We start from the raw sequence: 19982 nt of genomic DNA, 5'->3' as shown, positions 1-19982 counted from the left end.
GCAATGCCATTAAATTTGTACCCATCATTTTACCCCAACATTACTATACCTGCCATACCTCACTGACTTTCAAGTAAAGTTTAAGATCAAATTCTCAATTGAAAACATTTCCAAACCTCGGTCTGCTCTCCAGGCTGTATAATCAGGGTATGTTGTTCAACACTTCACCTCAGTTTCCTCATAACTCAATGAGAACAACATACTAGCATCAGGGGACACACAAATGCAAGTGAAGCGCGCAGCTCAGTATAAGAAATGCAGTCACCACAGCGTAAGCAAAGCTCCCACTTCTCTGCCCCCGACCACCACCACTTACTGTCATCCTATATGATGTCAGATTAATCCTCCCCTGATTTCACATCTTCGCTTCCGTCCATCACCTGCTGGGCCAAATTCATAATCCAGACATCTTACCAGCCTGACCTCTCCTCAATATGAGGAAGAGGACCGACAGTCCTTCAGTCTTTAACATGGGTTATATTTTTGTTATCTATCCTAACAGAAAAGCTCACTTCCTTGCTTTCTTCTTTCAAATCTTAGCTTCCAAGCCATATTTAAGATACTAACTCTGCAAACCTTAGAATTGCCAAAAGTACAATCTTTCCTTCACAATTCAACTTGCACTTGCCTCAGAACTTTTTCTATTATTTTATATGTTAAGAAAACCCATCACGCCTTTAATCCCAGGAGGCAGAGACAAGCGGATCTCTGTTGAGTTCGAGACCAGCATGGTCTACAAAGCAAGTTCCAGGACACCCAAAGCTGCTACACAGAGAAACCCTGTCTTGAGAGAGGAAAAAAAACAAGAGAAAAGCTAGCACTTTTACAACACTAGTTAAGATTCCTAGCACATAACTGTAACATACACTTTAGATGCTTAAAAATCTCATTATTATTCATTTTAGCCCCCCAACAACCCTAAAGAGAATTCTAAGAAGAGGTAGAAAATTAAAAACAGCCCAACACACTATTTGTTAGCAAACAGTGAATGAATAAATTCAATTAAAAGCAAAAAAAAATCAAGAATTCAAGGGCTAAAATACTTTAATAGCCAACACATTAAAGTAAAAACTTCAAATGTTTTATATCCACAATAACAAAAAAGCCAGAAAATTTCTTACATAATACAAACTTCTTTTCTGTTAACATTTTCAGAGAATAAAAAAAAATTAATACTGGGGCTAGAGAGACAGTTTGGCAGTTAAGAGCACTGACTGCTCTTCCAGAATTCCTGAGTTCAATTCCCAACAACCACATGGTGCCTCACAGCCATCTATAATGAGATCTGGTGCCCCTTTCCGGCATGCAGGCATACATGAAAAGAATGCTGTCTATATAATAAATAAATCTTTTAAAAAATTTAATACTAAAATGAAATAAGAACACTTAAAACATTAAAGAAAAAATCTATCACTTGGCACTTTAAAAAGCTACACTAAAAGTTTCTGCAGAAACACACACAAGTAACACAGGCTTTTAAAACAAGCACTTTTTAACCCTGGCTGGTATGTCTGCGACGTTAAGCCACCATCCTTTCAAGCATCTTCTGAAAAAGGAAACACAATTAACCAAAGGCTCCATTGCAAACGGGAATGCCCTAGGTCTCATTTGCACAAATATACAGACCACCTAATAGATGGGGACTGTCTGGTTGGTCCTTTAACTGTTCATTTTCCCTTCAAGAAAGGCCATGATTTGTTCTCCTCTGTGCTGTTCCAAAACACTACGTTTTGAATCTGTAGAAATTGCATACTCATTTCTATTCATAGGGTTTAACAGTCTATTTTTTTTTTTACTTTAGACTGTTCTCTGTTAATATGATTTTTAAGCAACAAATCTAGCCTACTCCTAAGGAACCAACTGTTTCTGCCACCTTTGAAGGGATATGTGCCCCCCCCCCTACAAAAAAAAAAGCATTCAGAGGCAGCTAGACAGCATTCCAATCTATTGCTCAGGTCAGTTTGCTTTGAGAGCCACAATCCTTGAACCACAGTGGTTTCAGCTTTATCCTATTTACTCACCACTAATACATGAATGTACCTCGCCTTTACAACAAGCTTCTCAGAGCTTGCATGTATTTGTCAAGTCAAGTGTATAAGGCTTAACAATGTCTTCATTCTTCTTTGGAACTTTTGTATCTTTCTTGGCACCCCAAGTTACTTTTGGCTTAGGAAGACATTGCATACACCACAAAATTAAGAACAAGAACTCACAAGAATAGTAAAAATATGTAGCAAAGACATTTAAGAAGGAAAAATAAATGTAGTTTAATGATAAATTCCAGTGTGGTTTTCAACACCAATGTAAAGGCAAAGTGTAATATAATACTGCCCATGTTTAAGGAAGGAAGCTTTGAGCCTTCATGGTTATACTCTCTTCAAACTCCAATGGAGATCATGAAGGGGGTCACCAGGGATCTCAGAGAAATAGCAATTTAAAAGTCTGGGGGTGGGCAGGCAGAACTGTGGCTCTCTGTCCTGCACAATAAAGCTCTGAAGTTAAAAAAAAAAAAAGAAGCAAACCTTAACAAGCCAGAGGAGTCTTATGTAACAACAGCCTACAGATTCCTCATGCACACACAAAACCTCTTCACATCTAGGAACATCAGTTGGGAAAGAGCTTTCTCTTCAGGCAACATGGTAGATACCAAAAATACAGGGAGTATGTGCTTAGAGATACCTAAAAACTGAGTCATTCAAGACTTCCTCTGTGGCTGAGCTACAATCCAGCAAGTACTTTGAGTATCAATAATGTTGTAGTTTCCTACATTGGATGAGAATCTATGTACCTAGAATTTATACTACCTTCCTAATAAGAAAATTCTGAAGGAGCTATTCTGTTTCTTTCAGAATAGTTCAGTTATTTAAGTCCTTATAAGTTCCAAGTACATAAAAAAATTCTCAAAAGTGTGAGACTAAATAAAATACCTAATAAGAAACATGTTTCTAATATCTCTCTCAACCCAGGTCAGAATGTAAATTATTAACTATAAATGTGTTCCCTAGATATTCATTCTCAAAGGATACTCTATTTTTAGCACCAAGTACATCTTACTACTTTGCTTAAAGACTAATCAAAATATTTGACAACCCTTAGTAGTGTCTATAAAAGCCTGCTGCATCTGGAGGAAGCCATGCACACCAAGTCACCTGCAGGAAGGCGGTCTAAAAACAAAAGAGAATTCTGATGATAATTTTGGCAGGACAGAAAGTATCTATCCTACCACAGCAAACACACAAACCCAAGGAGACTGCTGGGACCAACCCATCTACTCCAAGCACAGGTTCTTGAGCAGTAACTCTCTCACTGTCATGAACAGGTGTCTGCGAAACAGGTGATGATTCCCTAACATTAACTACAGGGAGCAGCAGGCCCAGTGGTCCAGCAGACACCCTTAGGAGCATCCCAGAGTTCTCTATCTCTATGCCATCAGAACCTCCAGGATGCTTTGACCCACAGAGATGTGCAGCTTATTAAGCAAACACAAGGCTCCTCACACATAGATTATTATTATTATTATTATTATTATTATTATTATTATTATTATTTAAGATTGTCTCTCAAGTCCCCACCACTCCATATGTACCAGAAAACCACTTCAGGGGGCTGGAGAGATGGCTCAGAGATTAAGAGAACTGGCTGTTCTTCCAGAGGTCCTGAGTTCAATTCCCAGCAACCACATGGTGGCTCACAACCATCTATAATGAGATCTAGTGCCCCCTTCTGGACTGCAGACATACATGCAGGCAGAACATTGTATACTAAATAAATAAATAAATAAATAAATAAATAAATAAATAAATAAATAAATAAATAAATAAATAAATAGCCAGGCAGTGGTGGCACATGCCTTTAATCCCAGCACTCGGGAGGCACAGGCAGGCAGATCTCTGTGAGTTCGAGACCAGCCTGGTCTACAAGAGCTAGTTCCAGGACAGGCTCCAAAACCACAGAGAAACCCTGTCTGAAAAAACAAACAAACAAATAAATAAATAAGAAAACCACTTCAGATACCAACTGATAAATTCCGGTGCCACAGTATCCTGATACCAAGCCTACTTCCACAGCCATGTTATTGCATCAAGTTACCAAACAGGTTTCAAACCTCAAAGGTATTTCAGAGAATACTCATTAAGTTGCCAGCCTTTGCCATCTGCCCAGCCTCTTCCATCACTAATTCAAGTTCATCACTCTCTGACAGGCTGCTAAAACTTCCCTAAGTCACATAGTCACTTGCAGTCCTAATGTATAATCACACCTATCAGCAAATGCATCTCTTTAGAAGTTGTCCGGATCTAGGCACCACTAAGCCTAGTCTTTCAATACTTTCCAGGGCAACTGATGAGTTTCTTGGACACACTCTCCCTCCAGGCTCTTCTGCCATCTGCATATGCTGCCCTCACTGTACATACAGGTTAAGTGACTCCGCAATGTTCAGGAGGTATGTTTGCTACAAAGAGGTCTCCAGCATTATGCCTCCTCTTTCAAAAGTTCACAGCATATAAACAAAAACAGTCATGGCCAGTCACACTCTCCCTAATAGGTGGAGGAGTCAGAGATATCAGATAGAAACCTTGGGTAGCTCTTCTTAACCTCCATCAGAACTGTGAACCCCATGGGTAAAATAGCTTCAGTTCTAAAACTGGAAACTGCTTAGGATTCAACCACTAAGTCAAAGATGATTTAATCAAGTAATGTCACAAGAAAAAAGAAAGAAGTCACCCAAATAAAGTAGCTTGCCTGGCCCCTAACAACCATGTCACTCACTCGCACGAAGACAACAGTGAAGAAGAGCAACTAGCCTGCCTACAGGAAGACAGGAATTAGGGGGAAGGTGGAGACAGATACAAGGGTGTTATTCTAATCATCCCACAACAGAAACAGGGTCATCGCCAGGGACACACTTAGGAAGCAGCAAAGCTTATTCCTATAAACAAACTCCCACATAGTGGCTTAACATTTCTCTGCACCTTTACTCATCAGGACTCTAGTCATATAAGCAAATGGGTAAACAAAGCTATAAAAAGAAAGAGTTTTGTTGGCTTATTTTTATTTCCATTTCTCAAATAACAGCAACAGGGAACTTTTAATGAGTACCAGAGTAAACAAAAACTATAAGTTATCAGAAGCAAAGAAAAGAATGGCACAGAACAAATTGAGAAAGCAAAGGATGTCAAAATACTGGGAAAGGAAGAATGTTAGAAACACAAAGCAGTTCCTCCGGGGCAGGTAAGGGACTCATTAGGTAAGAGTTTGCTGCCAATCTTGATGACCTGAGTTCGACCCAGAGATCCACATGGGTGGAAAAAGAAAACTGACTCCCAAATGGTCTTATGACATGCACATACGTACGTACATACAAACCTATAGTAAATAAAATGAAATTAAAAACAAAAACAAATTCTTTTTTTTTTTCAAATTCTTCAATTCCATACCTTATCAATGGCTTTTCCAACTCGAGAAACACTGCTGTGGATGTCTTTGTGGTCAGAGGCCAACTTTTGAACAGTGTCCTTTATTCTTTTGCAGCACTGTGTCAAAACAAGTGAAAGTGTCCCTGATAATTCAGCATCTTGACCTATTAAAAAAAAATATTGGTGACTCACTAAAGCAAACTCCACAAAGAAAGATGGGAGAAAACACAGAAATATCAGTATCTCTTTTGAAGCAGATGGTCACACTCAGATGTTATTTTTTCAAGTGAACACTAAGAAGTAACTGAATCTATTTATTTTTGGAAATTAAAAAATTAAAATCTTATTATGAAACAAACTACCTCCACAATGTCATTACCACAGACTGAACTATATCACCATGCAGTATCATAATGCTAATAATGATTAGTGATGAACTCAGAAACAGGATCAAAATCCTAACAAGTATTTACTGTACACCCACCATGGGCAATAAGAAAGCAAGGAAACAGCAATCCAAAACTTCCCCCTAAGACTTACCTTCTGGTGCAAGACACAAACACCACAATAAGGCAAATGAAACAGTATGACAAAGATTGCTACATGCGAAAGAATCACATCACATACAGAAATTAATTCAAGCAGAATAAAGTTCCCAAACTAAAAGTTGAAACTGTCAGAATCTTGTAAGAAAAAACGTATTCTGATCTTGGGTTGACCAATGGATTCTTAAACATGACATCAAAAAGCATCAAAAACCAAAGGAAAATAACTAAGTGACTTCATTAAAATTCAGTTTCTGAGCTGGTGTGCCCGTAATCACAGCACTTGGAAAGTAGAATTTAAAGATCAAGAATTCAAAGCTAACCTTGGCCACAAGAAATTCTGTCTCAGGAAGCTGAAAAGAATGGGAGTATATATTTGCAAATCATACTCTTAAGACGTCAAGAATAAAACAAAGCTAAATTTACAAGGAAACACACATACAATGTATCAAGAAAGCGTAACTCAGTGGTGGGACATTTGCCTAGCTTGTGCAAGGTTACAGGTTCAATCCTCAATACAGCAAAGTAATAACAACAAAACAAAAACACACACAACTCAACGACAGCATGACAATTCAATTTAAAAGCAGCCAAACTTTTGGTTAGGGAGATGGCTAAAGTCCCTGTTGCACAAGCATGAGTATCCCAACCACCTACACAAAAAGCTGGGTGTAGCAGCACACACCTGTCACTCACCACGGTGCTGGGGAGGCAGAGGCTGGATGGTTCCTGGTGGGTGCTGGCTTGACAATAAATAACTGAATCAGTGAGCTCCAAGTTCAGTCAGAGACTAGTAACATCACACACTACATAAAGATGGCTCAATAACAAACAACAGGCCCCTATATAATGATGTGCAAAGGCTATGCCACCTAGGTGTGTGTAACTACATGCCAATGTTCACACTACAATGAAATTCCTGAACAGGGCATTTCTGCAGTTAAGCAATGCCTGCCTATCTGGAAGCCCAAGAAAGTGTTATGGAATAAGCTGAAGGAAAGCCCTATTCAGAGAGGATCCCCTAATGCATTTTGAAATGGACTCAATGGAAAGTAGCCAAAGGTAAAACAGGCTCGAGAATCACTAAAATGACCTCACTGATTGAGACTAGATCAAACTGCGCAGTCCTAGTGGGAGTCCTAATGTTTTTCTGATCTTTCCATGAAAACACAACTAGCTTCTAGAACCTTCCTGTGGAGGAAATTTAATCAGATTTACGTCCTAGATCAAAAAATACGAAAATAATAACACAACCATCTTTACCATAACTAAAGTAGAGCCCAGCTAGGTTGGCCACTTGTCACCCAGAATAAAGTCCTATGTTCACTGTCTCTTTCGATGTTATGCATGTGGACCCCATCCACATGCATAGACCACAACTGCCAGCACTGACAGTAACATGACTTGATTAAAACCAAGCAAACGACCATCACATACATTGAGTAAATTAAAAATCATTTCTGTAACTGTTGGGACATAGATCAGTGATAGCATTTGCCACGCAGGATCCCCCATACAGCAAAAAGGCCCTAAGAACTTCAATGTAGCAGAATAGAACCTTTAAAAAATATAGTAACATTGTTGCTTTTGGAATCAGCCTGACTCTTTGCCCAGTATATGATAGTTCTGCTGATATTTTACTGTTTATTGATGAACCTATCTTCATAAAGAATTTTTTGAAAACTCATCAAATTCAGTGAATAAGTTTTCTTCATAACCCATTTGAAATTATTCCTAATAAAATGATAAAAAATGTGAAAAAAATATAGTAACATTTGTATTATTTTGTTGTCATCATTGTCATTGTCACAGTAGTAATTTTTAGATAAGCCTCACTCTGCAGCCCAGGCTGGCCTCACACTCAGGGACCCTCCTACCTCAATTTCCTAAGTGCTGCTATAGGAATGAACTACCACACCTGGCTAGCACCTTTTTTTCAGAAACAGATTTTAAGTATACTACATATAGTACACAGAAATTTGAGGCAGTATCTCCTCTAAACCCAGACATTCAACGAAGTTAGCATTTGTTTTTTGTGATACTTAACTAAGACTCCAGGTCTAACTGCGGGCTTCCACGCCTAACCATTTCAGGATTTATGTTCACTAGTTTCACAGAAACAACATGTTAGAAAAACATCTGTTTCCATAGCATCCTATGCTTCCCCAACCAGGATTTTATAATTTTTAGCTTTGTAAGGCACCTTACAAAGCCTGATGACTCTGATCCCTGGAACCCAAGAGGTGGGAAAGAACTGACTCATAAAACTGTCCTCTGGCCGGGTGGTGGTGGCTCACGCCTTTAATCCCAGCACTTGGGAGGCAGAGGCAGGCGGATCTCTGTGAGTTCGAGGCCAGCCTGGTCTACAAGAGCTAGTTCCAGGACAGGAACCAAAGCTGCGGAGAAACCCTGTCTTGAAAAATTAAAAAAAAAAAAGAAAGAAAGAAAGAAAGAAAGAGCAAAACTGTCCTCTGATCTCAATGCATGTCCACAGACACAAAACTAATAATTTTTCCCAAAAAAGTACATACTGATATCAGAATATAGTAGGAGCAGCCTTTGGCGTGGGGCCCTGGGTAGGTGCTAAGGGGGAGTAGCTCTTGTGGCTGCAGGTGAAGGCTGTGAGCTGCCGTTCTGGTCCATGAACTTGAACAACAGACTTGACTTGGCACACCCTGGGCATAAAGCTCCATGTTCCCTGGGAGCACAGAAGATAATCAACTCACTCCACTTATTTATTTGTTTTCTGTGTTTTGAAACAAAGCCAGGCCTGTTTGGAATTGCTTGATAGCCCCAGCTGCCCTCGCTCCCAAGTCTGGGGTTGGAAGCCTGTACCATTACATCTGGCCTTCCTTTGATTTCCAGTTTTAGGTTATAGAAAGACATGCCGTGGTTTCTAAAGATTGACCTTCCACACATCAGCTCCCAGTGGTTCAGACTACCCGGTCTCCACTCAGCGGTGAGTAAATAAAAGAGGTGTCTTACAAAGCTAAAAATTATAAAATTTCTAGTTATGTGCTAGTTTTCATAAGCTACCAATGCATTTTTAGCATCTTCTACCTTTATTTGGTCTATATTTCTTCTTACTCATCACAAAGCTGAGAAATGCATGTGCCCAACTGTGGTAATATTCACTCTATTTCACTCATCTAAATTCAATCAAGTCATAGACAGCAAAATTGAAAACTAAATTTGTCTGATGCCTATTTTCATATGGGGTAAGAGTTGATGCTAAACAACTGCACAAGCACATGTTGTTAACAAAATAGACCATCCTTAAACCCACAGTTGGCAGTGAGGAGCATCCAAGTGCAGAAGAGAGAAGGACTGCTCATCAGCTGACAATCAAAGTGCTAATTAAGTTTACAATAGAGAGCTTAGGTGTCAATACACCATTAAGTACAGGCTGCACAACAGTCATGAGATAAGACCCTCTATAGTGGAAAATATCATAAACCAGTGGGGCAAAAAACACAAAAGGGTACTAATACGAAAGATCAGAGTTTCAAAAAGTCTAACATCTACTGCCTAAGACAAAAATATTTTGGCAAAAATGAATTGTCAGATTCCCTATAAATCATAGACATTTAAATATTTTTATGAATATGCTAGAGGCAGAAAAGAGTTTATAAATATTACATATACTGCATGAGCTCTTCTGAATTATTTGCACTTTTACAAAATGGACAGAGATCTTAATAGAATAGAAAACAAAATAGGATACAAGTTTTATGGTGCAGAGAAACAGAACTCCTTTCAGTAAACATAATTCTAACTACACCTAAAAAAACTGAGACCTTGTAAATTTGTATTCCAGAATTCAATAAAAAACAGTTCCTAAAAACTAAAACAAAACATTCAAACAAACTGCTCCACAGGGGCTGGAATGTAAGAGTACTTGCCTAGCACACTGAAGTCTTAGGTTCAATCCCAAGCATGGGGATGGGGGTGGCATTCACTCATAATCCTAGCACTGAAATGGAGGTGGGGTAATGAAGAATGGCCATAAATTCAAGGTCATCCTAGGCTATCTAGCAAGTTCCAGCCCAGTCTAGAATATGAGACTGTCCCAAAAAATAAACAAGCAAATAAATAAAATTTTAAAGCATAAATTCAAACAAGTCAAAAGAATATTCTTTTTATTAAGTATATTAAGTATCCTAAGGTTCCAAAGCCACAGAGAAACCCTGTCTCGAAAAACCAAAAAAAAAAAAAAAAAGTATCCTTAAGAAGACTAGAGGGGCATATTTTTATTGTATCTCACTCTTTTAGAGTCTTTTTTTTTCTTTTGAAACCTTTTATTTTTATTTATTTACTCATTTATTTCTGTTTTCGAGACAGGGTCTCACTATGCAGCTCTGTCAATGGACTCACTATGTAGACAAGTGTAGTCTCAAACTCACTCCAAGTACTGGGATTAAAGGTGTGCCCCACTATACCCAGCTTAGAGTCTTAATATTTAAAAATGAAATGAAATCAAAACTAACTCATGAAAATGTCAAAAGCAAGGGGGAAAATAATGACATTTGTATTCAATTAACATTTGAGCATCAAAGCTTTGGCCAGCAGTGCTCAAGGTGTACTCCATCATGTTACTAGTTTCTATGCACACACGTGTTTTCAAATGTCTGCTACATGGCCCTTATTTTTAAAGACCCCTATTCAAAACACAGATACTTAATCTCTAAGTATCTTGAAAATCAATAGTTGAACCCATTGTAACATTTAAATCTGGATTTCATATTTTAAAAACCAAACTCAGATTTGTCCTGACTCTTTCAAACTTTGCTTTGTTTTTTTTTTCTTGATTCCATAATTATTGATTTTACTCCTGCTTAAAACCTTAGATAACCTTTGATTTTTCAACCTTTGCCCCACTCTGCCAGACTCCACTCTTGCACAAGTCCTGGTCACTCTCAAAGATCCCCTAGGAAGCCTCTGCACATCTCTACCACGATACCCAAAGGAAAGACCCATGTCAGCAGATCAAACTAAACTGAGCAGCACTATGGGCAACAGGCCTCCAATCATACCCCTGCCCCATCCATACTGAAAATGTCACCTCAAAACTCAACGTCAGTGTCCTCCCCGTTTCTCTTTCACTAGTGTCCATGACGTCATAGAACGCTCCCAATTTATTTTTAATGCTTTCATCCCACGTTCCTTCAACTTTTTCTGCACCTTTGTTCTCGCCACCCTCTTCTACTGGTTTTCCATCCCGTCTTCCTGCTTCCCATATCTCCACTTGTTACTAAAACCTACCATCCTAAAGCAGACTCCTTTCTCTACCACTCACCAGCACTTGGTCCATATGGATGGTCTTGCATTACAAGGCACTGTTTTTGTTAAAATTCATACCAGTCTCATCTCCCTAATTAGAAACAAAGTTCACAGATACTTTTCCTAGAAGACTTAAGTAATTTCTGGAATGATCTGCATTACTATACAGAATTAGACACTTAGGAGATAAAATACTCTTAGCATGGCTTTATGTCAGGCATCAAAGTTGCATGAACTAAGTAAGATCTATTCAGAATTTGGAATTATATGAACACACATGTAGGATACAAGGCTAAAGCTAGGTAGTAAAGTTGGGTTAGTCACCAACACTTCTCAGAGAACATTGCTGTTGATAGTTCAGAATTCTTCCATTTTTATCAACATATATGATCAGCAAATGTGCCTTTTCAGAGCTCCTTTTCTGCAGAATGGGAACACATGTGGCTACGTATATTCTGATACAGGATGAGCAAAGCTCAAGATGACCAGGACCACAAACTCTGGCTCCAGGTACTGACTAAGGAGAAAGGACACAAAACCAGAAATGCTGGCCCTGTTTCTGTTTTTTTGAGCTTGATCAGCCATCTTCACCTCAATGTGGGGAAAATTCTGAAAATGCAAGTAATCATGAAAAGTATAAATGATCCAAGACAAGACTTCCTGGTGACATCTTTTGTGTCTCGGGAGCCAGCCTTGCTTAACCTTGGCCCATGTGGTCATATGTAAAAAAAAAAAATTCTACTTTAATTAAAAGCACATGAAACTCAAAGAACAATGGATAACACATAAATCTAAATGAATAATGTTTCAAATAACAAAGAATTATCTCCTACATCTGGACAGGAAGGGCTAGCAAAAGTTAAATTCGCTTCTAAGTCCAAGTGGGAACACACTGACCTTTGACCTTTTATTTTCCTACTTAAAATAGCCTGAGTAGCTTGGCAACCCATCTATTCTGCTCTTACCATGCTTGAACAATAGGAGAGCCATCCACCCAAATTTTTATTTATGATTCACTCACATGCTACTTTCTACTCTAGAATTAAGTTTAGACCACACTGTATTCAATTCAAAGCTCAGAAGTCATTCTTCTCTCAAGAGTATCTTACTAATTTTTAGTGCAATTTCAACAAATGAAGCCTGGTTCATTTAGCTAACCTGAGTTAACTAAAAAATAAGGCTAACGGAGTCTACCAGGACCTAACTGATACTTTGGTGATCTAAATGTGAACTTAAAATAATGGAGGAAAGGGGCTGGAGAGATGGCTCAGTGGTTAAGAGCATTGCCTGCTCTTCCAAAGGTCCTGAGTTCAATTCCCAGCAACCACATGGTGGCTCACAACCATCTGTAATGAGGTCTGGTGCCCTCTTCTGGCCTGCAGACATACACACGGACAGAATATTGTATACATAATAAATAAATAAATAAATATTTAAAAAAAAATAATGGAGGAAGGTCATTGGTTAATTAAATAAAGAAACTGCTTGCCCTGATAGGTTAGAACATAGGTGGGTGGAGTAAACAGAACAGAATGCTGGGAAGAAGAGGAAGTGAGCTCAGAGACCCCATGCTCCCCTCTCCTGGGCAGACACGATAGCTCTGCTCTCTGAGGCAGACGCATGAAGCTCAAACTCAGGCTAGAATCTTTCCCGATAAGACTGATGCTACACAGATTATTAGAGATGAGTTGATCGGGATGTGAGAATTAGCCTGTAAGGGCTAGAGTTAATGGGCCAAGCAGTGTTTAAAAGAATACAGTTTGTGTGTTGTTATTTCGGGGCATAAACTAGCCAGGCGGCCGGGGTGCCGGGGACACAGCCCCGCCGCTCCTATTACAACATTAAAATGTCACATCCGTATGTTTTTCATACTCATCTGCCTAATTACCTTTGCATCTTTTCACTCTGGAGCTTAAAACAAGAAAGAGCTTTGACACTAGTAACCAAATGCTCAGCTATTTTCTGACTCAACAGGAGTCACAGTTTAAGTTTTACAATTACAAAGACTCACAGAAAATGAGTTTTATGATGCTAATATATGAGGCAGCAAAAGGGCTCAGATAAAGGCTTGCAACCAAGCCTAATGACCTGCGTTTGATTCCTGGGCCCCATAGAATGAAAACAGAGAACCAACTTCTGCAAGTTGTCCTGGCTGCCACCTGTGTTCTGTCACACTCTCCTGTACACACACATGCATGCGCGTGCGCGCACACACACAAACACTAAATAAATGCAAAAAAATTCCGTAAGATGCTTTTCTGTGTTCATCACTCCACACACAATAGTGTCTTTAACCAACTCACCAAACCTAATTTTAGTAAGTGTAAATCCACAGCCAATGCCATTTTAAAAGGTGACAGATTACCCTACTGCCCCCATTTTTTTGAGGTGCTAGGCAAGCAATCCTACCACTGAGCTCCATTTCCCAAATTCTTTTTTTAATATTTCTGAAAACTGGCATCTTCATCTGTGAGTTAGACAACTAGGAGATCCTGGAACAAGAATGATGGGGAAGCTTGTTCCCAGGAACCTGTTTATTGTTTGGATTCAAACTACTACATGTATTATCTACTCAAAATAAATAAAATTTAAATTTAGAAAAGCACAAGAACCCCTTTTAAGGGCGAGGGATACACACACAGCTCAGTGGTCAGGAGCTTACCTAGCATTCATAAGGTTGGGGTTTGACTCCTAGTACAGCCAACTTCCTTTAGTAATAGTCTAAAAATAACTAAGAAATATACGGCACATCCTTAACTCTTACAATTATAACCCCCCAACTACACTTTAATCATACTGTGAAACTGTTACCAAACTGTACAGCCTCTCTCTTGTTCTTTATCCTACCACAAAATGCTAACAAAAAAATTTAATGTATTTTCCACTAGAAAAATGCCAAAAGGAAAAAAGATAAAAGCACAATTATGACCTTTGGCTTATTATACTTAATATCCAGTCTATGACCTCACAAATACCAGTGCCTGGGACAGGATAAATCCATGTATGTAACTACAAGCCCATGTGAAAATTGAGTGCACATACATGTATGAGTAAAACATTACTCACATTAGACCAAGGGCATACTGGAAAATATCCCCAGCCAGCACCAACCACAGTAATCTTACATGAGACCCAATTTTTTCCTTCTGAGAAAACTTCCACTGAAAAGGGGACACAACTGAACAGTGGGCATGTGCTCCTCTCCTTTCAGCTGTGGAGTTAAAGAACATGAACTTCACTCAAAATAATCCAGTTAGCTAAGAGCAGAGCTCAGTTCTTGACCTCCTAACAAATTAAGTTAAAAAGTGGTCTGAAAGCCGGGCAATGGTGGCACACGCCTTTAATCCCAGCACTCGGGAGGCAGAGGCAGGCGGATCTCTGTGAGTTCGAGACCAGCCTGGTCTACAGAGCTAGTTCCAGGACAGGCTCCAAAGCCACAGAGAAACCCTGTCTCGAGGAAAAAAAAAAAAAGTGGTCTGACTGTCCCAGACCAATTTGGGGCAAATGGACAACTCTGTCTAGCCCTCTGACTTTGGGCACTCCACAGAGGCCTATCCTCCGGCCTCCATGCCCTACCCAAGGCAACAAAGAGAGCTCTAGAGTCAGGCTCCATGAAAAGCAAAGGCCCGGTTCAGCCAGCCTTCTCTAAGATCTCCCTAGCCTCCTAGGCCCATACTCCTCTTATCCACCTAGCTGCCCTAGAACCACCTAAACTCAAGGCCTGAATTTCCTTATTAGAGTCTTATACTTCATCATTCCTCTAGCAGAAGCTGAATACTTCACAAAAAAAAAAAAAAAACGGCAAAAGAAAACCTTTCCCAGCCCCTTTCCAGACCGATAAACTAGGGATGGATAGAGTGGCAGAGCAGAAACTAACGCACCAGATATGAGTGAGATCCGTGCCATCCTCACATTTAAAAGAGATAGCTAATAGGGAAGTTTCACATGAAACAATTTTAGGTCACAGAGATGCCAGTCCCCTTGGGTGGTGTTTACAACCTGGAACAAGGTGGAAGAGCTTACTAACTCCATTTAAGTACGTTTCCAACACGAACTTTAGAACTATGGTCATTTATTACAGTTGTCTGTGTTCCCTCTTAACTCAGAAACCCCACTACACTACAGACTCAGAGTAAGCCTAAGAGAATTATAGTTATTTAAAATTGGACTAATCCCTGCTACTGGTACAAGATGCTTCTGAAAGAGGAAGTTACCCACCAGTATACACAATGAGCTGTCCTTTATCGGGTCTGGTGAGCTAGTGTTACAGCCCCCAAGGTTCTACTTTACTCATTCTTTTCTCCCAAGAACATACCACGCTAGCTTGGAATGTAAGATTCGGAGAATCCTGACAGAAGATCCCAGCTAGAGCCCCTCTCTTAGATCACAGGAGCCTACCAGATTACTTGCCCAGATGGATACATTCCAAGCCTTAAAACAGAGTTGTAAACTCCCGTTTCCGTAGGCATACCTTTGAGAGGGGCATACTTAAGATTCGCTGTATTATCCACCGCCCATCACCTGCATGAAACTTTAATGTAGAAATCAGCTGCTTCAAAAAGACCACGGCCAGATAACAAAGCATGTAAATCTTCACTCAAAAGAACCAAGAAACAAAAAATACTACCTTAAAAACCAGACCTAGTATTTGTGGTATATGTGCTTCTTTCATGTTTTTTAACTACCTTTCATCACTTAATCCTATTCAACTTATTCAAAGAAATTAAAAGAGCTGCCACAGAAGACTGGAAGGTAGTTAGTTCACAGGAAAGTTAAAAATAAAAAAAGGGAGCCGGGCGGTGGTGGCGCACGCCTTTAATCCCAGCACTCGGGAGGCAGAGGCAGGCAGATCTCTGTGAGTTCGAGACCAGCCTGGTCTGGTCTACAGAGCTAGTTCCAGGACAGGCTCCAAAGCCACAGAGAAACCCTGTCTCGAAAAACCAAAAAGATAAAAAAATAAATAAATAAATAAAGGGGGGCCGGGCGGTGGTGGCGCACGCCTTTAATCCCAGCACTTGGGAGGCAGAGGCAGGCGGATCTCTTTGAGTTCTAGCCTGGTCTACAAGAGCTAGTTCCAGAAGAGGCACCAAAAGCTTCAGAGAAACCTGTCTCGAAAATCAAAAATAAATAAATAAATAACGGGGAGGGGTGCTGGAAAATAAACACAACTCACAACCGTGTGTAGTGAGAGTACGGTATACTACCCATCACAGCACAGGTTTGTGAAAAGCCCCCCTACGAAGCAAAGAGACCTAAACTCTACCATCATTCTACCCATCTGGGGCTGACTCTAACTTCCCTAAACCGACCTCACACTTCTTTCTTCTACTCTATTTACTCTTCTGTAAGGAACTCTGTGTTCCATCTTCTCTCTCACATCCTCCCTGTCCAACCCCCAATCTCTGGTCTGGTCCCCAAAAGTAGACCTCATCCCTTCACCTCTCCAAGTAAAAGCCCTATATTTATTCTCTTTCCCTACTGGCTTCTTCCTCTGGAGAATGGGGGTTTGGCGTCTTCAAGCACTGAACTTGAGCCACCTTGGTGAGCCCTCCCATTCAGGAGCCACTGTATTTTTCTGAACCCCAATAATCTTTTGTCCACAAAGTGGTCAAGCATCAGCTAAGCAGCCTCTCTACCTTGCTTGTATTAGAGCCTAAGATCTTTCATCCTATGATCTCCTCCTCTACTGTCTTCTTAGAAATAACAGAAACAGGTGATACACTTTCTAGTGTTTGGGTGGTAACCTCAAACAAATACTAGAAAGATGAATACAGGAGGACCATGAGTTCAAAGCTGGCTTGGGCCACACAGTGAGACTATCTCAAAACACCACACACAAAAGAAAACAACCAGTCTCACATATAACCCACGGCGGTTGTGCAATCTTCAGCAAACCCTTGAACTTGATCTCACTAATCAAAATTCGCAAGACGTTTCCAGATTCCCTCACACTCCGCCTTATTCCCTGCTTGTATCAACTACATCATCACCACCAAAACAGTCAGATGTCTATTTACATGCAGTCATCCAACATCTGTTTTCCAAAGATTTACACAGAAGCCCTTACTACAGTTAAAACAGTACCCCTCCCACCAATTACTGTTTCAACCACAATGGCTCCAGCTTAGCTCTTCCCCAGAGTTCCAACTGACAGCTGTGTCAGAAGTTACCAGTCTCCTTTACCAGGGAGGAGCAGTCACCCTCAACTGCACTGTGTGGAAAAGGGAGATGGAGAGGAGAGGAGAGAGAGACAGGGCTAACACTGCCGTCATCCCACCTGCTACATCTGCATTTCTCCCTGGCTAGCAGCATCCCTTTAATTTCTGTCCAGCCCACTAGCTGAAAAGGGCTCGGCCTCTTGAATAAATCCATTGCAAGTCCTTACCTCACACTCAGAAAGAGTCAGCATTGTGGCTCCCAAGTACCAGACCTTCAGTGTTATTTTTAAAACACAAAACCCTTTCTCAAGCTAGCCCTGACATCTGTCTTCCAAGATGTAGGCCAATTAATGAAATAATCTAGGCAAAAGCACTTTCTAAGGAAAACCCGTTTGCTGAAGGGATTAACAACTACAAACTGGACCAGGTTAAGGCAAGTAACTAACAACTCGACAACTGCTCCGTCAGCCTCCGAGAGGCTACAGCAGGAGCGCTGGATGGTTTGACTGAGCCGGCTTCCTAGGAATCCAGAGTTCAGAAGAGCTGCCTGCTCACAACAGTCCAACTCTGAAGTTGCAGGAGCGGCTGATGTGGAAGCCCACACCTAATAGTCAACTCTCTAGTCCCAGAACCACCAGGGGGAAAAGTCCCCGAGACCGAGGAAGTGGACAGAGCCCCGAGCAGAAGACCCTCTTTACCACTCGCACACCTGCGGCCCCCTCGACCACGCAAGACCCGCGTCCCGAGCCGTGTGCGGCGGGCTGCTCCCCCCAGGCCACCGCGTTTCCGGGTGGGTCTGTGCGAGGAGGGAAAGTCGCCGCGGCCTGGGGACCAGCAGACGCAGCGACGGGCCCCGACCCCCGCGCGTTCCGCCGCCCTCACCGTGGCTCTGCAGGATCTCGTGCTTGAGGCCGCCGGTGTAGTCGATGAGCTCCTCCAGGCCGCGCTCGCACAGCTGCCCGTAGCCCGAGAACTTGTGCAACACCTTCTCCAGCTCGCGCTCCACCGTCACGCACTGATCCATGCCGGAGACCGCGGCGCTCGGCTCCCCGGCGCTCGGTGGTCCGCAGCGATTCGACCCGGGCCCCACCGAGGCCGCGTCCTGCTCCTCGTCCCCCAAGGCGGCGGGCGGCGCGGGAGGCTAAGGTAAGGCGGGCGCGCTAACCGCGGCGCCGGGGTAGCCCCGCGTAGCCCTTGCCCGCCCGCCCCATGGCGCTCCGGCCCCGCCGCTCGAGCTCTCTCGCCCGCCCCACCCGGCGCCGCGTCCCGCCCCGGGCCCCCTGGCTCGCCGCGTTCGGCTGCCCCCCGGCGGCGCCGCCGATTGTTTTTGTTTTCACGGGAACCGGCCGATGACCTGGTTCTCCCGGGCGGCACCAAGAGCCGCGGCCCGGGAGGGGGTCGAGCCTCCCTCACGAGCCGAGGAGGCGGCGCGGGCCGTACCAAGCGCGGGCTCGGTGCGGGGTGCGTGGGGGAAGCAGCGGGCTAGCGCCGAGCGGAGGGACGCGCCGGCGTTCGGAAGGCGTGGGCCGTACCACGCGGGAGGCGGCGAGGGAGCGCAGCGAGGGAGGAGCGAGCGGCGCAATTGGTCCGCGCCACTGAACGGGGAACTTCGGCGAACGCGTCAACTACGCGGCCGGTAAACAAGAGGGTGGAAACCGTCCCCGGCGACTCCGCCCAGAAGCGAAAGACTGACCAATGGGCGCTGGGGTTACGAAAGAGCCGGACGTCCTCCAATCCCTGGCCGAGGCGTAAAATCTTAGCCAATCCGGAACGAGGGGCCAAACCAATGTTTGCGCTGTTGGAGGGGGTGGCTTGGAGAGCAAAGCGAGGATCTCCTTCTACCGGGAATCCGCGCGGGGAAGCTAGGCAGGAATCCGCTGGGCTGTTTTCCACAAGACTTCGCCCTAATCGCTATTTATGTTATCTCCGCGTGGCATCTTGACCAAAGTTCCGGCTTTAGGCCCGCCTCCCGAGACGAAAGGCAGTCGGGCCGCCTAGGGGCGTAGGGCCCGGGTGGGGTCGTTCACCCGGTGGAAGGTGGTGGTTCTTCCTGGTATGGCTGGTGCCTAGCGTCTAGTTCTCGTTCCCTGCTGTCCCTCCGCCTGTGAGTGGCCTTTCCTCTCGCTTCACGTGCTGAGGGATTGGCAGCGGTCACGAACACGAGTCGGCGAGCTGGGCAACCTGGCCCTTGCTCCTTGCCCTTACCTTCGCAGGTTTACCACGGGGTTCCGGCCTTGGCCGGTGCCCTCTTGCTCACCAGACTGCTACCCCACTAACCTTTCGCCGAATCTCGGCCTCACAACTCCTTCTAGGTCTGGAAGAGTTCACCTTCCAGGTCCTGAAGTTTCCAGTTTGCTAGTCTACTCATAGCATCCCCATATCCACCATGATTGTGTCACCTCTGCCTCCCCACATTTTCTCCATCAGTCCCCCATACCTCTTATAGCACCGTTTTCCCCCCACATCATTTGTCAAAGTCTTAAATACTAAGTGTTTGGAGTTTCGTTTGTTTCACTTGCATCACTTAAGTAAATCTGTGAAGGGCCACCCCCTTTGTTGTGGTATGTTTGTTATCTAGAACACTG

The 19982-nt window shown here is 42.7% G+C and overlaps 1 protein-coding gene across 2 annotated transcripts in view; it reads right to left on the bottom strand.

Annotated features, from left to right (window-relative positions):
• The window catches only part of Rmnd5a (required for meiotic nuclear division 5 homolog A), a 67079-nt gene extending 48506 nt beyond the window's left edge, over positions 1 to 18573 (bottom strand). For both annotated transcript variants that reach the window (XM_075983869.1, XM_075983870.1), the window contains exons 1-2: positions 18280 to 18573; positions 5436 to 5578 (exon numbers count right to left, since the gene is read on the bottom strand). In XM_075983869.1, the coding sequence (XP_075839984.1) occupies positions 5436 to 5578; positions 18280 to 18421 (285 nt within the window). In that variant the 5' untranslated portion in view covers positions 18422 to 18573. The remainder of the gene's footprint in view (positions 1 to 5435; positions 5579 to 18279) is intronic.
• Positions 18574 to 19982: the final 1409 nt, after the last annotated feature.

The sequence above is a fragment of the Microtus pennsylvanicus genome, chromosome 8 (assembly GCF_037038515.1).
Source record: "Microtus pennsylvanicus isolate mMicPen1 chromosome 8, mMicPen1.hap1, whole genome shotgun sequence".
Taxonomy (NCBI): domain Eukaryota; kingdom Metazoa; phylum Chordata; class Mammalia; order Rodentia; family Cricetidae; genus Microtus; species Microtus pennsylvanicus.
The sequence above is the reverse complement of the archived record's forward strand: the minus strand, read 5'-3'. Positions and strand labels throughout refer to the sequence as shown.